The sequence below is a fragment of the Prionailurus viverrinus genome, chromosome F1, assembly GCF_022837055.1.
Source record: "Prionailurus viverrinus isolate Anna chromosome F1, UM_Priviv_1.0, whole genome shotgun sequence".
NCBI lineage: Eukaryota > Metazoa > Chordata > Mammalia > Carnivora > Felidae > Prionailurus > Prionailurus viverrinus.
This window is the reverse complement of record NC_062577.1, coordinates 42,950,259-42,969,836: the sequence shown is the minus strand read 5'-3', so window position 1 is coordinate 42,969,836 and position 19,578 is coordinate 42,950,259. Positions and strand designations below refer to the sequence as shown.

Genomic DNA, 19,578 nt, shown 5'->3' with positions numbered 1-19,578 from the left:
TTGATAAGGAATAGAATAAACAGCCATATGAGCTTTTCTCAGATTTTAACAGCAAGAATAAGATAAGAAAAAAAAAGAATAAAAGGGGAAATTTTTGTTGAGAATTTGGGAAACCCATATATATTCAAAGGTAAAGGGAGAGAGTTGATGGGGAGAGAAAAAAACCTAAAAACAAAAATTAGAGCTCGAAAAGGTGAAAATTGTTGTAGAAACAATCAGAATTACAAAGATAAATGTCTTCATATCCACAGTACAATTAGAGGTTTTTCCTTCATAAAAAGTATTGCAGGAACAATACTTATATTGGAAGACTCAAACCCTCCAGTAAATGAAAGGGAAGACACTTTGCTTACACACGGAGCTGACTGAAAGATGTTTAGACCTAGAATAATATCTATGAGAAAGAAAAAACTTCCATGGGTAAACTTGCAATTGGCTGCCATGATTCAGCAATGTGCCAAACTTTTGCCTTTTAGCACCCAAGTGGTAAGTTGGAGAAAAGAGGTGATGGTGATGTGTACCACCTGAATACAAATGCAGAACATCTGAGTCAATATGTAGAACTGCAACATAGCCAAAACCTACATCTCAAAGATTCAGTCCATTTCCAAACATAAAACTATAAAGTTTTTGACCAAATGAAAATTTTGCTTTTCCTGGGACACAGAGGAAACCCTAGCAAGTGTTTCTACCACTGTGTTTCTACCACATCTGGACTTATACCTGAGAATCCCTTGAGGAAAAGCAAGGTGAAACAACTTGGCTTGTGACATATTACCAAATATTTTATTAAATACTGGATGCCAATTCACCGCACTTGAAATTTCATTTGTGCAGCTGGTCAGGTCAGATATTGGTATAATTTAAAACTTTAGAAATATATGTTTGATCTCATTTGAACTCAAAGTGTTATAAAACATTCTAAAAAGGCAACAATAAAACGCTAAAACATGTTCCCCAAAATCATTATGTGCCAGGGATATGTTCTACATTGATCTAAAATTTGATCTTAATTTGCTCAACCTGCAGGCAGTCATGGTAGCTGAAACCCCTGAGCGTCTTCATGCCAAACAAACACTATATTTTCAGTGTGGACCATCATGTGAAATAGGTTGGAAAGCAGTCCTCTAAAACATCATTCATGCACCCCAAAGTGAAGTTTCCTTGGTGATTACTTAGTAAATTCTAAAAGATTTAATATACAATAAAACAAAATAAGAATACTGAAAAATATAATAGCTGCAACTTTTAAAACCTTAAATAAATAATTTAAGATGTTTAAAATAATTTAGTGAACAGAATTTGCATTTATTATATAGATTCAAATGTATGACATAGGTAAGACAATAGTCATTACACCAAAAATTTGGATAATATAATACAGAACTTTTCTCCAAAATTCAACAAGCTGAAAAACAGACGTGTACTCTCAGATGGCAACTTTGGCACACAAGTTTTACACTTAATGGGATGACTTCTACCACTGCTTTCACATTCAAAATGCAATTTTTAGAGCTGAAAATGCTTAGATTTGTAATAGTTACATTAATTATGTTAATGTTTGGGAGTGTGTGTTAGGTGCTAAGACCATAATGACAATTGTTTATCATAGTTTATACAAAGAAAGTGGAAAATAAAATTAAAAATACGAATCACAGGAAGATGGTATCAAGGTTTTCAGCAATATAAGTGCATGTATACATACATAATATTAAGAACTTTGTTTTCATTGTAATAAATCAATTATTAGCACTGATCACTGTTATCAAACACTAAACTGATGGTTTCTTCATGACAATAAATTAAAACTATTAAAGAATAAATTCAACATTAAAAAGTATGCTAGAGAAAGCCATCCCAGGTCCTATTGTTCCTATAACCCCTTCTAGGGGGACCAGCCTACACAGGAAGTGTACAAAAAGGTACGTTTCATATCACATTTTCAGTCCTAGCTGCTTGCATTGAAGGTGGGCCCCTCACTCAAGGACAGACAGACAATCCACAGCCACTAAGTGATGAGTAGGTAATGACATCACACAGTAAAACATATGATTGGATTAATACATAAACATTGTTTGAAGACAAACAGGTAAAATGATCTCACAATCTTATTAGGGAAATACAGACACACTAACTTGAAAATAAAGCATTTATAACACCTCAGCTTAATCAATTTGTTTTATTTTAATATCTGAAATATTGAATTCATTAATATTTTTTCCCTTTAACAGCTCTGAATTCACAATTAAACTGGTTGAGGAAAGGGAGACAAAATACTTACTTGTGATGCTATTTCTCGAGACTGACACAAAGGAAGGAAAAAAGAAACATACAAAATACAGTTTAAACAATGACTAAACAATACATACATGAAATGATCAGCAACAAAGACAAAATATGACAAGTCCCCACTTAGCACTCACATTACAATTATGTGATTCATTGTTTATCACGGGGCTTCTGAATAAAATTAGATAAAGAATAGATTATTATTTTAAAAGCTTCCCAGAAACTTCTTATTCGATTATTTTTTGTTTGTTTGTTTGGTAAAACTGTCTAATGTTTGATCAAAAGAAAAAGTGGTACAAGTAGAGAAAATAAAACAACTGACAGAAGCTTATAAAGTTCATGAGAGGATATTTGATATGATTATTGGCATTCAATAATCATTGTTGGCATTAATATCTGTACTGTTTTAAAATTTGCATCTCATATAAAATTGTTTTCTAAAATTTAATACTTCTAAATTCAGATGTTGTAATAAGATTGTTTTTCTCCAATGCATAAATTTAATTCATTTTGAGAAATATTCTGAGCTTTCACATTGGCTGTGAAGTCTAAAACTTGATCTGTCCAGTCACCATATAACCCTTAAGTAATTAGGGGATATAAAAGTCATGCTATCTTATTCTTCAGTTCTAAAGAATAACATTCTATTCACTTTTCAATAAGTGGAAGCAAAATTTTCAATTATATTCTTTGATATAACATTACTCAAGTCTGACAAATTGTCTAGCATTCTAACGGCTGTCACAAATCTAAAAAATGCATAATGAACATTTAATTACAGCCTCCTTAAAACTGTTGATCTCAGGATTCTTAACACATGGCCCAAGAAAATAAAAACATTGCTTGAGTGAATAACGGCAGAATGGGCAGCTAGAATTTCAAAACTATTCTATCTTAATCCTTATTAAAATAATTTTATTAATGTGATTTTGTACATTTAAAAATACTATGTTTTACCGTAATAGTCAAGAGTTAATGACTGATAGATGGGACAGTCAATGATTAACTATTCCATTAAATCACATGCTTTAAAGTTACAGGATTTACTAACTGTGAAGGTGACCAACAATCAGAGTAACGTATTCCACTAATTTATTGTGCACACCGAAGAGATACTGGTACTTTAATGTGCTTTAAAATGATCTTTTTCTAATTTCTAGTACAATTCTCGTGGTTACAATATACTTCAAACAAATGGGACTTTCAGTACACTTGAAAACGAGGTAAATGCAGTTTCACGTTTTCTTACCAAACAACCATAAGAACAAATATGTCTATTAATTAAGAACCTAACAGACTTTGGAAAATGGTACTGTACTATATACTGTATGGTAGGAAATGTCCCTAGTGGGTCTTGGGTAACATTTCATGATAAAAAATAGTAATATTTCTGCAATGAAAAGTAAGAATATTCACTTTAAGGGTGCCTGGGTGGCTCAGTTGGTTAAGCCTTGATTTCGGCTCAAGTCATGATCTCACAGTTCCTCGGATCGAGTCCTGCCTTGGGCTCCGTGCTGACAGCATGGAGCCTGCTTGGGATTTTCCCTCTCCCTCTCTCTCTGCCCCTCCCCAGCTCGTGCACACATGCTTTCTCTCAAAATAAATAAACATTAAAAAAAAAAGAATATTAACTTTAAGTGGAATAATAATATTAAAATCTCACAATTCAAGTGAGATATTTTGGATTTCGGAATTGTGGATAAAGGATTGTGGACAGAAATGTAGTTCCTCTTTGTCAGCAAGAGCAGCATGAGTCCTTGTGTATCCTGTGTTTTTTGAACCAGGAGATTCTGATGTTTATAAAGATTCCCTTAAATAGACACATATAGACGGTGTAGAAGTCTGGCATGGTGATATATCACCAGCTAAAAGGGGGCGGATCCAGCTGTACCCTACTTTCCATGGACTGATTTCTTGAGTCACTGTATGAACCTATGCTTTATTCTCTGTGTTTGTATGAATTCTCCTTCCACCAGTATACAGCTCACCAAAAAGCATACTGTATTCCAGGTCTTTTGTACATGTTACAATTTTAATGATAAATATTCTTCATCATCATTTATCTTCTCAAAGATGTCTGCCAGAGTAGTATTTCCCCTACTCCCACAGACAAAGCAAAATAACTTTTTTTCTATACAATGAATATAAGAAGATACTAAAGACAGACTAGAAAATGAGTTGGCATGAAATCCCATGTAAAGTTAAATACAACTTTAACTTGTACTTTTTTTAACTTCATGAAATAACAAGGTAGCAAGGCCTAGTTTTTACTTGTGTTTATCCCTACTACATTCTGATATGAAATGTCGGCATTTAATAAAAAATTATCCACAGGATAGGACGGAACTTAACACTTGATAGTATAATCTGAAAAATAATAAATGATTGGGTCTTATATGACTATATATGACTATAAATCTATTAGTTGTTTTTATTAGTTATAAATACATAGTTTCGTCAGAAAATGTCATGATTTGTTTTGAAAAATAGAAGCTTCCACTATCATCACTTTTATTTCGTTAGAGTTCATCTGCTTTTATGTCTTTTAGCTGGATATGTAGTTTTTATCTCTGTTTCTATATAGCACGCCTGATAATTTTTTTTTTCAGCCTCTGCTTTCATCTATTCACTTCATACTCCGAAGGGAGAGGAATTAATCTTTTCCACTTATTTGAGTACCTTTGCCATCTCCCATCATTTCAAAATTGTTCAAATATAATTTTGGTCAGATCAAAATTGAGGGCATACTATGACTAAATGCAATTTACAGATGAGCTATACAGGAAATGTGATTACTATTGATTTCCTGCATGATTTTTTTTGTCAGTAGTAATACTGTATTCCTATAGTTAATAACTATCTTATTTTTATTAACTGCTTAATTATGTGTGTACTTAATATATCCTAAGGTCTTTGGCAATTGTCTAATCTTTCTGTAAGATATTGAGATATATAGGGTATTCTGTAGATTTCATCTTCCTGAAGAAATCTCTCTGAAACCTTCTGACCCACTCCAGGTTGCTCTTATGCCTAGTGGTCTTTTCAGTGCAATCCTGGGGAGGGATTTCCTTAGCCTCATATTTGTTGCCTGGATTCTACAAAATGTCTGGTTTCTTCCATACCATGATTCCTTTCTCAGTGCATTCATTTTTTTGGTGGGAGTAGTTTCCTTAGAAAGCAGCCATGGGAAGAATGTTTTTGAAGACAATGCTAAAATATGATTTATCCTACCTTTACACAAGTCTGAAAGGTTTGGCTGAATATAGAATTCTAGTTCAGAATTGGAACTAGAACTAGTTGGAAACATTCCCTCAACATCTTGAAGGCATTGTTCCATTGTCTTTTGGCTTACGGAGTTGCTGTTGAAAAATCCCAAGTATAGTTTGCATATGACCTACCCCTTGCTCTCCTCCTGAATCTTCTTTCCTTTAATATTCTGAAATTTTATGCTGCTGAGTCTTGATGTGAATTCATTTTAATTCATTATAGTGGGCACTTGGTGACCCTTCCAATTTGAAAATTAACACACTTCTATTCTGGGATTATTCTTAAATTATTACACTGATATTTCTTCAATTTTCCCGCATCTCCTCTGTAAGGAAGTCTTATCATTCAGATCTTAGACCTCCTGGACTAGTCCTCTAATTTTATCTTTTCTTTACTGTTTCCATTTTTGAAATTTTGTTCTACTTTCCTGGTGACTTCTTCAACTTTATGATATGAACTTTTTTACCTCTGGTATTACATTTTCAGTTCCCAAGGTTTTCTTCTTTCCTAAATATTCTTTTAAAAATTTAGTTTCCTGTTCATCTTTCATCCTTGCAATATCTTATCTTTCTAATATTACTGATCACTTTTCAATACATAACTTTACTAATAATATATATTTGACATAGATAATTTTCAAATGTAAAATTCAGATATTTTAGTAAATTTACTAAGTTGTAAAACCATCACCATAAGTGAGTTTCAGGAATTTCCAATACCCCAATAAACCCCATCATGTTCATTACTGGTTCCCCATTTCCTCCACCTCACCCTGCTTTAGGCAATTATTAATCTGCTTCCTGTCTGCATACATTCACTTTTTATGACATTTCATAAACATGAAATCATACTATATGTGGTTTTTTGTGTCTGCCTTAACATATTTTTTAAACATTTATTTATTTTAATGTTTATTTATTTTTGAGAGAGAGAGAGAGAGAGAGAGCAAGTGAGTGGGGGGGGGGGGCAGAGAGAGAGGGAGACACAGAATCTGAGGCAGACTCTGGGCTCTGAGTTATCAGCACAGAGCCTGACATGGGGCTCAAACCCACCAACTATGACATCATGACCTGAGCTGAAATCAAGAGTCAGATGCTTAACTGACTGAGCCACCCAGGTATCCCTATCATAATATTTTTGAATTCATCAAAGTAACAGTACATATAAGTAGTTTCTTTTTATTGATAAATAGTATTCTGTTGTATGGATATACATTTTGTTTATCTGTTTACTAGTTGATGGACATTTAGGTTGTTTCCAAATTTTGGCTATTATGAACAAAGCTTCTAAGAACATTCGTATGCAAATTGCAAATCTTTGCATGGATGTATTTTCATTTGTCTTAGGTAAATACTGAGGAATGCAAGTCTTCATTTTGTGCTTTGAAATTGTCTTCTTCTTCAATGATCTATCTTTCCTACATAATTTTTTTCTTCATGTTTGTTTATTTTGGTGCCTTTGAGTTTCATTCTATTTCTTGACATACGGAGTTTTTAGTTGTCTACTCGTATTTAAGAGTAGGGGACTGATAACATTTATTGAAAGCTCCTAGTGAAACATTTTTTATTGAGTTTCATGGTGATCACTGGATTATTGAATATCCCATGTCTACATCTTTAGGCTGTTCACTTGGCTTGGTCAGATTCCCTAGGGAAGACTCTTCTAACCTACTGCTGATGGGTACACTATACACAATGTACCTTGCACTAAGCTCCCTGAATTTAGTATGTATCACTGCTCTCAACTATGCCTAGTGTCTCCCAGTCCACAGTATCTGTGTCATCTCTCCATTGAAACAATCTTCAATCTTTGCCAGTGTGGAGTGAGGGACAGTAATACGGCTATCTGAACTGTCAAGGGGAATGGGGATCTGACAGCTATCCGAAAAGAATACATTAGACTCTTCAATTCTAATTATTAAATGAAGTTTCTACCTCCTGAAATCTGGTGTCTTTCTCCAGTTAAAGTAAGGCAACCTTCGTATTTGAGGCAAAGGTAAATCATTTTAATTCTAACGTGACTTTTCTTGAACCATCTGGTATTTGAGAAAGATGGTGGAATGTATGAGTCACTCTTTCATCTCATCAGAAATGCTAAGGTCTTATTCTTTGTTTTTGTATGGTCAGGAAAAAAAGTTTCCCTCTTCACACAAAATCCAATGTCTTTACTGAGTTATTATTTAATTGATGCCCCTTTAAAAATAAATAAAAGATTAATTTAAAAGATATGCACTTTAGTGGCACTTTGCATCTTACAAAACTATGATTGAAGATAGATACTCTTCTTCATGTTATCTAAAACCTTTTAAATAAGAAAGCTTATATTATATGTGTTCTTTTAATAACCAATCTTTCTCAAGATTAGTTTTTATCTTTTCATGAATCAGACTATAATTACTATATAATTCAACAGTTCTATTTTTGCCTTACTTGCCAGGAAAGTAAAAGTAAAATTCTGGCTCAACTGTGGCACTAAGTTCATTTTAGATGTAGAATAACATTCATTTCTCGGCCTCTATTAATATATTTTGTTGTCAAAAAATCTTGATGGCTTTATTTTTATCTTTAATTATTTAAGTTGCTTCAATTTTTATACAATAGGCAAAAATATATGTTCCAAAAGATGAGTTGAATTCAATAAAGGAAGACAAGGGGTATCATCTTTATTTAACTCAGTTTCCTTTTATTTCCCCAAGAATATATGTTTTCCATATAAGCTAGAGCTTTGGGGATTTATAAACATTTTAATAAAGTGATCTTTTTTTGTGATGGGAAGAATTGACCAAAATGTAGTGTTAAATGCTGCTTCATGGCAATACAAATACTCTATTATCCCTTCCCTACATATAATGTAAACAGAATACAACAAAGTCCCTTAATAATATAAAATGATCTGAATATGAACTTGATCAAGGGCAGAATTTACTACATTCAAATTGACAAAGCCTATATGTAAGATAAGAGCATGATAATTCTCTGTTGAATGTAAATTTCCTTTATATTTACCAAGTTCAAAAAAGAAATGGTTAATTGCTTAGGTGTGAAAGCCCCTGTCTTCTATTAAAGGTTTTTAATCAAATAATAATTTTTTGGATCCAGAATTCTTAAAATTTTAGGATTATCTGGCTAAACTATCTTACAAATAGCAGAGATGGCAATAAAGTTCCTTCTAGCACTCCTGATCTACAGTGAAAGTGCCAGAAAACACCTCAGAAAAACTGAACTATTTCCTGCTGCCCTCAATATTACTTTTTAAAATGTCAAACCACAAATTTTATCAAATAAACAAAAATCTACTCTTTTACTCATAAAGCTCTTTATATATATATGGATTCACTTATTTTAACACAAACTGGTAAAATGGCTGCATGGATTACTAAAATGCATAGAACTGATCTGAGCCTCACAGTTGAGTTAATTTTGCATAAGACCAGAAATAAATATGGCTAACCAAAATTTCAAATACCTTTAAGGTATTTGAGAAGAAAAATATTTCAAGAATATTTCAAGAAAAAATATTTCAAAATATTTATATTAAGTAATTTTATAAATATTGGTAGAATAGTACATTTATCCAAAGTTTTTATTTCATAAGAGAATATAATTTAAAAAGTGCATGTTATGGGGCGCCTGGGTGGCTCAGTCGGTTAAGCGTCTGACTTTGGCTCAGGTCATGATCTCACAGTTGGCGGGTTCGGTGAGCCGGCGTCGGGGCTCTGTGCTGACAGCTCAGAGCCTGGAGCCTGTTTCAGATTCTGTGTCTCCCTCTCTCTCTGCCCCTCCCTGTTCACGCTCTGTCTCTGTCTCAAGAATAAACACTAAAAAAAAAAATTTTACGTGCATGTTTTACCAAGGATTTAAAAATTATTTAGAACAACATTATGGGGCCAGATCAGTGTGAATATGTTTTCAGCTGTATGAGGCCATCAGAAATTTTGTTCTATAGTAACAGATTCTATTTTGCTTTTAAAATGACTGAGCTTTCCTCTGGGAAGGTCTGGTACTACTCCTGGAGGGTTTTATCTTGGCTTCAGAGTAGTCTTTAATCTAGAGTTTGAAAAATGTGAGTTTCAACGCTTACTAACTTCAATTTACTTCCTTCCAAATGTGTGTATATGAAATGAGCAGCTTGCCCTGAGAAGCTCTCTTATGTGTCAGAAGGTTACTTAAAATTAATTTGCTACCTGACAATCTAGACATGCAAAATCTTAGATCTACAAAAGGCATTCAGAACCCAAAGTTCATAAACTCTAGCCCCTTAGCCAACAATGTTTTACGAAATTCTGACATAGTTTACTTACAAATATTTAAGTTTTTGCCTCTGAGATGACACTATATGTCCAGAAAGCATTCTTTGTCACTTTTTTTTAGAAATCCATTTCCAAAATTAGAAATGGCTATATTTAATCAGGTTAATCATTAAAATGGAATATTTTGGTATTTCCAAACCTCAGATGTAGTAAGTTTCTGGGACTCAGTCCTGTAGATCCCAATGGGAACATCTCCAGTAGAAGAGCACAACTTCTGGTAAAGTCTGGCATAAGTTCTGATCCATAGGTCATCTTCAGTGATTTTCATCTATAAGATATACGAATCATTTACATATTACATTAAAAAAATAAAAATACAGTGATTGTTTTTCACTTTTTAAACGTAGAATTCATTAAAACTTTGAAGTCTCAAAGTGACATTCATAAGTGCTTATCCATGTATTGAACTTAGTCATAGCATTTCACTTCAGCTTATCCCTGGGGCTCCTCAAACTTCAGAAGACCAACCACTCAATTTGTGGCAGCAGGACATTATATTAGTTCAATAGAGTAGACAGTAGTCACATTGTATCAGTTCAATATCGGTAGACAGTAGTCACTGTTAGTTCACCGGGAGATGTTACAAAACGTGTAGACTTTGTGAATGTTGCAATGATTACAGGCTGCTACTAAAGTTTAGCAGGCAGGGTCTGCCAATGTTACAGATGCTACAAGTGCAAAACACACTCCAGCACAAAAAGAAACTGTCCATCCAACGTCCTGATAACTCTCATAATGAGAAAAAGGTGTAGCAGGATGAGTACGGGGCTCCCAGACAGAAGGCATAATTAAGTACTAGTCATTCTTCACTTATCAAAAATCTTAATAGTTGGCCAGTCACTTCACTGAATACGCCTGGATATAGCGTACTCATTTTTAAAACTAAGGGGTTAAACGTCATGTCAGAAACTGTCTCAAATGCCAGCTAGAAAAAAAAGACACTGGTTCTGAATTTTGTATAGAATTGCTATTTTCATGATTATTAACTTAAAATAATGTTTCCCCAAAAATTTTTTAAAGAATTAAAAAAAAACTATGATGATATTCTTTGAGCACATATTAGAGGAAAAAAGTGACACATATGAGTTAGCCAAAATATACCACAGGTGGATTTCAGAAACATCTCTTAGAACAATCTTCTATTCCAGTAAATATTAACTTACAGAGCAAAGAAACCCTGATCCTGGTGTAGTATCCAATCCCAACAGAAGTCTGGTGATAGAAATCATATAATCCTTTACAAATGACTGCAATATAAACAAAATATGTATTTATTATGTGTATGAAATGTACAGAATAGCTCAGTGAGAACATCTTACCATTAACCAGTAAAAGGTTACTTCCCATAACACATCATTAAGCCCCCACAAAAAAGGAAATAAAAAGCTATCCTGTCAGTGTCTTAAATACACAGGTACAGTTAAGATGTCCATAAGGAAATATGGGGAATGATTGTTTTATAGAGTATCCTGATATGCTTAAACTTTATGTATGCTATCAGTCATGATAAAAGTGTTTTTAGATTTTTAATACCAAAAAACTATGAGTTAAAAAAAATAGAGAATATTAAAAAAAAACAAAAACCTTGAAAACTAAAATTTGCAAGGGGATATTCCAAAGGGTTTCTTTGGGACTAAGCTCCTTGCTAATAGAATAAATTTCTAATATTTCAGTAGGTCTAATTATTAATGATTAATATTTTAGCATTAAATATCATCATCAAACTATTTGATGTGGTAGCATATATTTTGATATGTTGCTAGAATACTACTCAACAGAGCATTAAGTTAACAATGCTTCCAACTTCTTCAATTTATTCTTAGCTCTGAGTGAAAAGAAAAACTTTCAACCAATACTAGTACATTTTCACCATGCCATGTAATTATTTCATAAACTATATAAAATGACTGTCTTGAATTTGATCTTCAAGTGTTAAAAAAATGAAAAGATTAAATAATTGTCTAGTTATTTTGCATAGCAAAGACTTTTTTTAAAGGTATAATACCTTTTAAATACATTTACTAGACTACTTTGTCCAGTACTTTTTACCAACAGCAAGCATCAGAAAACTAAACGCTCCCACTTAAACGAGCACATAAGGAAACACATCCATTCCCTTATCTCAGGCCAAAGAAATGGCAGCTTGGTTTTAAGGTGTGTTAGTCTTCTTGTAGTTATCAAGAGCAGTGGTGACAAGCACTGTCCAACTTCACTCGTAACTCAGTGTGTGTGCTAAAGAGGACTTTTAAAACACATTCTCAAGAACAAACTGAGGGATGATGAGGGGGTGGGCGAGAGGGGAAAGTGGGTGATGGGCATGGAGGAGGGCACTTGTTGGGATGAGCACTGGGTGTTGTATGGAAACCAATTTGACAATAAATTATATTTAAAAAATTTTTTAATGTTTTTATTTATTTTTGAGACAGAGAGAGACTGAGCATGAGCAGAGGAGGGGCAGAGAGAGAGGGAGACACAGAATCTGCAGCAGGCTCCAGGCTCCGAGCTGTCAGCACAGAACCCAATGTGGGGCTCGAACTCACAGACTGTGAGATCATAACCTGAGCTGAAGTCGGATGCCCAACCGACTGAGCCACCCAGGCATCCCAACAATAAATTATATTTTAAAAAAATAAAATAAATACATTCTCAACTACTTAAAACTATTTTCCAAAGTGAAAAATTGAAAGCGCTCATGGAAAAGAAAGTAAACTGAGGATTTGGCAAATGACCATTATAAATTATTTTTTTAATGTTATTTATTATTGAGAGACAGAGAGAGACAGAACATGAGCATGGAAGGGGCAGAGAGACAGGGAGACACAGAATCCGAAGCAGGCTCCAAGCTCTGAGCTGTCAGCACACAGCCTGACACAGGGCTCGAACTCACAAACCGTGAGATCATGACCTGAGCTGAATGAAGTCGGACACTCAACCGACTGAGCCACCCAGGCGCCCCCGTTATAAATTATTTTTGAGTCAGATGTGGTAATACAGCTAATTTGTTCACTGTGTTTGTCACTGAAGTATTCCTTATCCAGAGATCATTTGTCCTGTAACGTCATCAGGTCAAAGACAAGAGGTAGGAATGAGCCAAAAAGACAGGGACAGTCCCACCTGATATCACGAAATCCATGCATTCAATCTCATATAATTCAATCACAGAAGAATATTTTTCAGTTTCCTTTAGTATCTATTTAATTTTATTTTCGATAATACTTTTTTCCCCCACCCCTCCCTGACTCCTCCGCAGATAATACTTATTTTTTTAAGTAGTCTTCACACACAGCACAGAGCCCAACATGAGGCTGGAACTCATGATGCTGAGATCAAGACCTGAGTTGAGACCAAGAGTTGGACGCTTAACAGACTGAGCCACCCAGGAGCCCCATTAGTACTTATTTTTTAATCATTTGTTTTCCAGGTCCACAAAGAGAAAAATTAAGAAAACTATTAAAAATGTACAAGTGATCTGTGTTTCAAGTGAGAAGGAGAAAAAGGATGACTGAGAAGATATTAATAAACAAAAACAACCTTCTGGTAAGTTAGAAAAAAAAAAGTACCACAAGAAACTCAAACACTATACAAATACGGACTCATTTACCAGGGATGAGGTTGTGAGTAATCAAATGAGATGTGCATGGTCTGAAGATGTGGGTTCACACTAACCATGGGATAATTTATCTTTCTGGGCCCTTGTGTCTCCTCTATTGTGATTGATAGCACTGCCTATATCAGAGTTTTCTTTGAGGAAGCAAATGATATTATGTCTAGAATATAATTACATTAATAGTAAATCACTGTACAATTCTAGTCATTAATAATAGTTCTTAAATACATAATATAAACATTTATCCTCAAGAGGATGGGTTCAAATCATTAACCAAAAAAATTAGATGGCATTTAGTATATATCTTAAGAATACACGCATGCTTGTTATATAATTTTAGAAATTTACTTATAATTTCTAATATCTTTTTTAACCCATAAATGACTACTCTTTACCTATCTGAAAAATGAAACATAACATATCTTGTCTGATGTCAGGCAAAGCTAAATAGACGGTTACTACTTTGAAAATTATTGTTCTAGTTCACGCTTTTGGCGCTAGCTTCAGAAAACACCAACTTCCTACATTTGTATTTATAACAACAAAAAAAAATAAGGTATAAATGAAGAGAAAGAAATAACCACTGCTTTCCACTTCTATAGAACAGTTTCCTTTCTATTTACCCCATATATTAGCCTTTCTAGGGAGATTTTATTGAAACATAAGATACCAGGGCTAAGAAATCTGAAAAACATTGGTGCATAATGACATCCACCATTTGACTGCTAGTGACATAAAATCTTCAGTTTCAGGATTGCTCTTCAATCCCTTAAGAGATCAGAAGTATATGTGTGGGAATGGTGTGTGGGGGTGGAGGTCCCCCTCTTGGAGTGCCCAGATAATGTGTCTGGAAACTTCAGGGTGAACAGGAGTGTTTATTCTCCTCTGTTGCATTTGTTCCTGGACTCATCTGGCATAAGCAGATGGTTTGTGACATTGCTAGAGGCATATTCAGGGGCATAATTAGCCCGAAGGCCAGCTCTAACTATCTTCAGATTAGTTTATTCAGTCAAGCATTGCAGAAGAGGGTACATAAAATACATTATCAAAAAGAAAATAGCACAACAAAATGTTTGAATATGTAATTTGAGATTAAAGCTATCAAGTAATTTAAAGCTCCATGAACACCTTTTTTCTCTTAATAGAAACATTTATAAATTGTCTGATTACTTGAGTCAGAGAATATGAAATATTACTGCTGTTCAGTTTCTGGTAGCCTTAAAAAAAGATTAAAATATATTGGTGCAAAAAACATCTCTAAATATCTTAGCCATGATCAAATGACAACGTTAACTTTGGCGTTCAGGAACAAACTAAATGTGTTTTAGATGTTGCAAAATCTTTTTAATATATTTTCTAAGGTATGCAATAATTAATGGATATTTAAGACATCCTTGGTTTATCAGTTTATTGACACCAATTTGGTGTCTTATTTCCAAAAAATATGCATTATGAAGAAGGGTGTCTTTTTTTTACTATAATCATTTTTTTCTTAGCTTCTTTTTTTTAGTGTGGTAATATGCTGAGAGTAATAGGCAAAATGTATTAAAATGTCACAGTAAACACTGTAGGACACTGATGCTAAAGAATGACTAAAAATTATTTCATAGATTATTCTGAAAAATAGTGTTTTTCTTACAAAATATTTCACAGGCACATTTGTCATGAACCACACAAAATAAAACACTGAATTACTTCCAAAGCCAATCTTAAGGTAACAGCTGCATGAGAAACACTAGAGGGATTATTCATTTAATAAAATCTAAGTGAGATTAGGATAAATACGGTAGAGAGAAAAGAAGGAAACACCACATACCTGATACAGAAGTGTGTCCAACATACTGATGCTGAACACCCTCCCAGCAGCAAAAGGAAGTCGAAACATAAAGGCCAAATTAGAACCTTTCTCTCGTTCTTTCTGTTCAGAAATTTGAAATGGAAAAATTTGTGAGGATTCTATATTTTACGTTTTTCTGCTTATGTTTTCCTGATACATGTGAAGAAGATATTTTCATTAAATGGTTGGTGGCTACACATGTACATGACTTCACACATTGTGGTAAGTGTATATAACTGCATTTTTAATATGTCCCTTTATTTTTCATGACCAAGTTTTCTTCACCAGTTAAAGTAACCAATAATTAAGGAAGGTTAATCCTCTCATATGTTAAACATGTGTTTACTCTTTCAAATTTTTATTTAAATTCCAGTTAGTTAACATACAGTGTAATATTGGTTTCAGGTGCAAAATTTAGTGATTCAACACTTACTTAGACACTGGGTGCTCATCACAAGTGCCCTCCTTAGTCTCCATCACCTGTTTCTCCCATCCCCCACCCACCTGTCTTCTGGTAACCACCAGTTTGTTCTCTAGGTTAAAAATATTTACTCTTCATATATATTTCTGCAAAAGACTTGAGGTAATATAATAAAAAGAACAAACACAATAAAGGACTTAATAAAATGTAAAAAAAAAAACCCTAAAACCACATAAAGTATCATAACACCTGGCAGCTTTGCTTTTGGATACTCTCCTATGTGAGGACACAAAAATAGGCAGGTAGGAGCCACCACATCCAGGGGTTTCCAACTTTCTGTCATGTGAGTTTTCATTTCTCTAAATACCTTTAAGTTGTGCCCAGCCACACCAAACTGCAGCTAAGTTCTTTAAATGCCAAAAAGGAGAAGAAGAAGAAGAAGAAGAAGAAGAAGAAGAAGAAGAAGAAGAAGAAGAGAAAGAAAGAAAGAAAGAAAGAAAGAAAGAAAGAAAGAAAGAAAAGAAACGAAACTGTGTGTGTGTGTATTATGTGTGTGTGTGTATCACAGTGTATGGGAGTTTCTTTTGAAAATTTTTGTTGCAAATTAACTTCCCTTAATAAATGAAGACATGAGAGCAAATGCTTGTGTAAGATTGTAAGGGGCTTCTTAAGAACGGAAGTTAATCTTTTACTTAGCCAACAGTAATCTCAAAAATGCTGGTTTCATTTGTTGCCACCTTTCCTTGGAAAAGATAGATACAGCTAAGCAAATAAAAAACTCATATCTTAGCTATGATCTTTGGTGTTTAAGGCAAAGGAAGTAAGCTCCCGTTTCCAAAGTAGCAAATCTGGAGGAAGGGAAGGAGAGCCTCCCATACCCCGATTTGAAGACTGTGTGCAAAAGACTACTGCTCAAAGAATGAAAGAGGACTACTGCCCTTGCTTATTGTGAAGGCATGAGGGTGATTTGACCCCTGGGCTTCCCCTGGACAAACAAATGAGGTCTGTCCAAGAGGACAGATGAGGCTCTTGGACAGATGAGACCCTTCCAAGTAGTGACATGAGTTATTACACCACATCCATCCCATCCATCTGGTTGAGAAGACTGTCTAGACTATAAGAATATCTTCACTTGAGATTGTAGGGAGAGGGCAAAAGGAAAAATAAGCAAGTGATGCCCCAATTTTTGTCTGTGTCCATTACATCCTAGTATATTCTCTAATTTAGGAGGCAAGGTATCGAGAATGCTTAGTTTGAACAGTACGTGTAGGTGGTTTGGAGATGACTTCTCAGTTCTTCCCAGCATGGATATTGATGAGTCAGATTGGCTGTCTGGTGAGATATGAAAATTCCTTCCCCAGATTAAGATTCTACCTCACAGTGGATGATATTCTCATTTTAGAGAATTCACTGTTCTTAATGTCAGCTCTGAAAATCCTCCTCATTCTCTAAATGGTTATTATGCTTTACACACTCAGAAAATACTTTCTTATCGAGGGATGCTGCCCTTCGGTGTATGTGAACAATTCTGCATTTGTGATTTACTCTCTTTTTTAGTATTAACTTCCCTTATAGTGGAGAAAAAACACTGAAGATCCTATAATAAAATTTTTGAGTCCTACTAATTTTTAAGTTACATAAAAAAGTAAGAGCTCAAGTAACTTATTCCATCTTGATGAGAATACACTCCACAATTTCTTTCCTCTAGACAAAGAAGAAGTTGGATTAATTTCTTAAACCTCCCTTTTATAAATGCCATTTTATACATGGGGGAAAAATTATACATGACTAACACTTAGTCTTCCATCCACTCCAGTGTGATTCTTTTTTTTTTTTAATTTTTTTAATGTTTATTTATTTTTTTGAGAAAGAGAGAGACAGAGTGTGAGCGGGGGAGGGGCAGAGAGAGAGAGAGGGAGACACAGAACCCAAAGCAGGCTCCAGTCTCTGAGCTGTCAGCACAGAGCCCGATGCGGGGCTGGAACTCACAAGCTGTAGATCATGACCTGAGCCGCAGTCAGACACTTAACTGACTGAGCCACCCAGGAGCCCCTCCAGCATGATTCTTGGGACAGTATCATTTATCTACCCCTCTGTCTCTCAAAAACAACACATACACTAGCAGTTATACATTGGCAGTGCACAGTCCAATTGAAACTGCAGGAGTGTCATTTGGCCTGCGTCAATTTACTGAGGCTAAGTTCCAACACTTAACCTAAGAGTCTCAATTTCTGATTCCTTTTACATTTGGAAAATCTGATATCATAGGTCATGTCAACAACTGGCCATAATTGAAAGCATCTGCTTCCTTTTAGATTCATTCTTTCTTACATATGATTCACTTGATTCATCTGTATCACATGGTTGTACGGTCAGGCTCTTGGTTTCCACTTTGGAAGATAAGATACGTAGTTGGAAATGAGTCAAGAGATCTGTTAGCTCATATCTTGTTTAAACAGTAACTTATATCAGAAATAATATAGTAAACTAAAAACACATTTACAATGTGTGTTAAATTAAGGGGGGGAAAAAAGGGAAAAAAAAGCTTTGACTATTCCCATGGCTTCGGAAAAAACAAAGCAGTGCAATCAAGAAACACTTATCCATTAACTGTTATGTATCAGGCACTGAACTTGGGTGATAGGATGCAAAGATGATTAACAGAAGATTCCAATTTTGCAGGTATTCATAGTTTTGCTTAACAGACAGACTTAAAATCAAGTATTTACAAAGCCATGTGATGTGAGCCTGTAGAAGTCTAAGTATTAAAGAAGCCTCATGAGGATGCAGATGGTGTCGTAGATGAAGTGACATCAGAGTAGAGCCTTAAAAGGCAAGTTTGCCAAACAAACAGGAAGCAATTATGCATTCCATGTGCATGATCTTATTCTGCTTTTTTACAGAATAAGAGATCTAAAATACTTACAGTTTCATTAGCTTTGGTTTTGAGAAAAGCAACAGCTATTCCTTCTTGTGCTTTTATAAACTATAAACTACCTGTATGTACTTTTCAAAAATAAAGGTAAGTTCAGTACCATTTAATGTTGTTCAAAAGTTATAGTTCATAAAACACAAGTATCCTTTTAAAAATTAGTAAAATAAGGTAAATCAACAATAATTCCCATGACAAGGGAAGGTCTGAAAAACAAAACAGCATGTGACATGCAGATATCTCACTGAAAAGAGATCAAGAATTAGAACCAAATAAAATGTCTGCAGAAGCGGCTGATAGTTCTTGCTGGGGGAAATTTTGGAACAGGAAAGGTTAGAAAATACCACTGACACAATAATTACAGAAGAAATTCCACTCTGACTAGGTTATCAGCATAGACATGATGTTTTGAAGGATACCTGAAGAAAGACTTTGCCCAGGGGTACCTGGGTGGCTCAGTCAGTTAAGCATCTGACACTTGATTTTGGCCCAGGTCATCATCTCACATTTTATGAGATCGAGGCCTGCATTGAGCCTGGCACTGACAACACAGAGCCTGCTTGGGATTCTCTCTCTCCTCTCTCTCTGCTTCTCACCCCATTTGTGCTCTCTCTCAAAAATAAATAAACATTAAAAAGGTATTAATAATTATCCACATAAATAACATTTTATCACTCCTCCAGAGTGGATCAGGTAATGCTTTTCTACATTCAAAAGAAATAGAAACTAATACCAATATTTTCTTCAAATTCTTTGTGGACCAGTAAGGGAAAAGGTAAATATTTGCTTAAAAACAGGATAAAAATCTTTCCTAATGAATCAAATCTCATGTAGGCAGCTAACACCAAACTTGCATTCAGCCATTCTAGTACTTTGATTATGAACAAAAAGTAGTCCAATTATTTGCACACACAAA

General features: G+C 34.4%; 1 protein-coding gene across 9 annotated transcripts in view; it reads right to left on the bottom strand.

Annotated features, from left to right (window-relative positions):
- The window catches only part of KCNT2 (potassium sodium-activated channel subfamily T member 2), a 364,447-nt gene that overhangs the window by 43,597 nt on the left and 301,272 nt on the right, over positions 1–19,578 (bottom strand). For 7 of the 9 annotated variants that reach the window (XR_007148220.1, XR_007148221.1, XR_007148222.1 and 4 more), the window contains 4 exons: positions 15,289–15,390; positions 11,029–11,112; positions 10,005–10,133; positions 2,282–2,302 (listed from right to left, as the gene is read on the bottom strand). Coding sequence is in view for 6 of the 9 variants with exons in the window: in XM_047840789.1 (XP_047696745.1) it covers positions 2,282–2,302; positions 10,005–10,133; positions 11,029–11,112; positions 15,289–15,390 (336 nt within the window). In the remaining 3 variants the exon portion in view is untranslated. The remainder of the gene's footprint in view (positions 1–2,281; positions 2,303–10,004; positions 10,134–11,028; positions 11,113–15,288; positions 15,391–19,578) is intronic. The other 2 variants (XM_047840788.1, XM_047840784.1) reach the window with 1 other exon arrangement.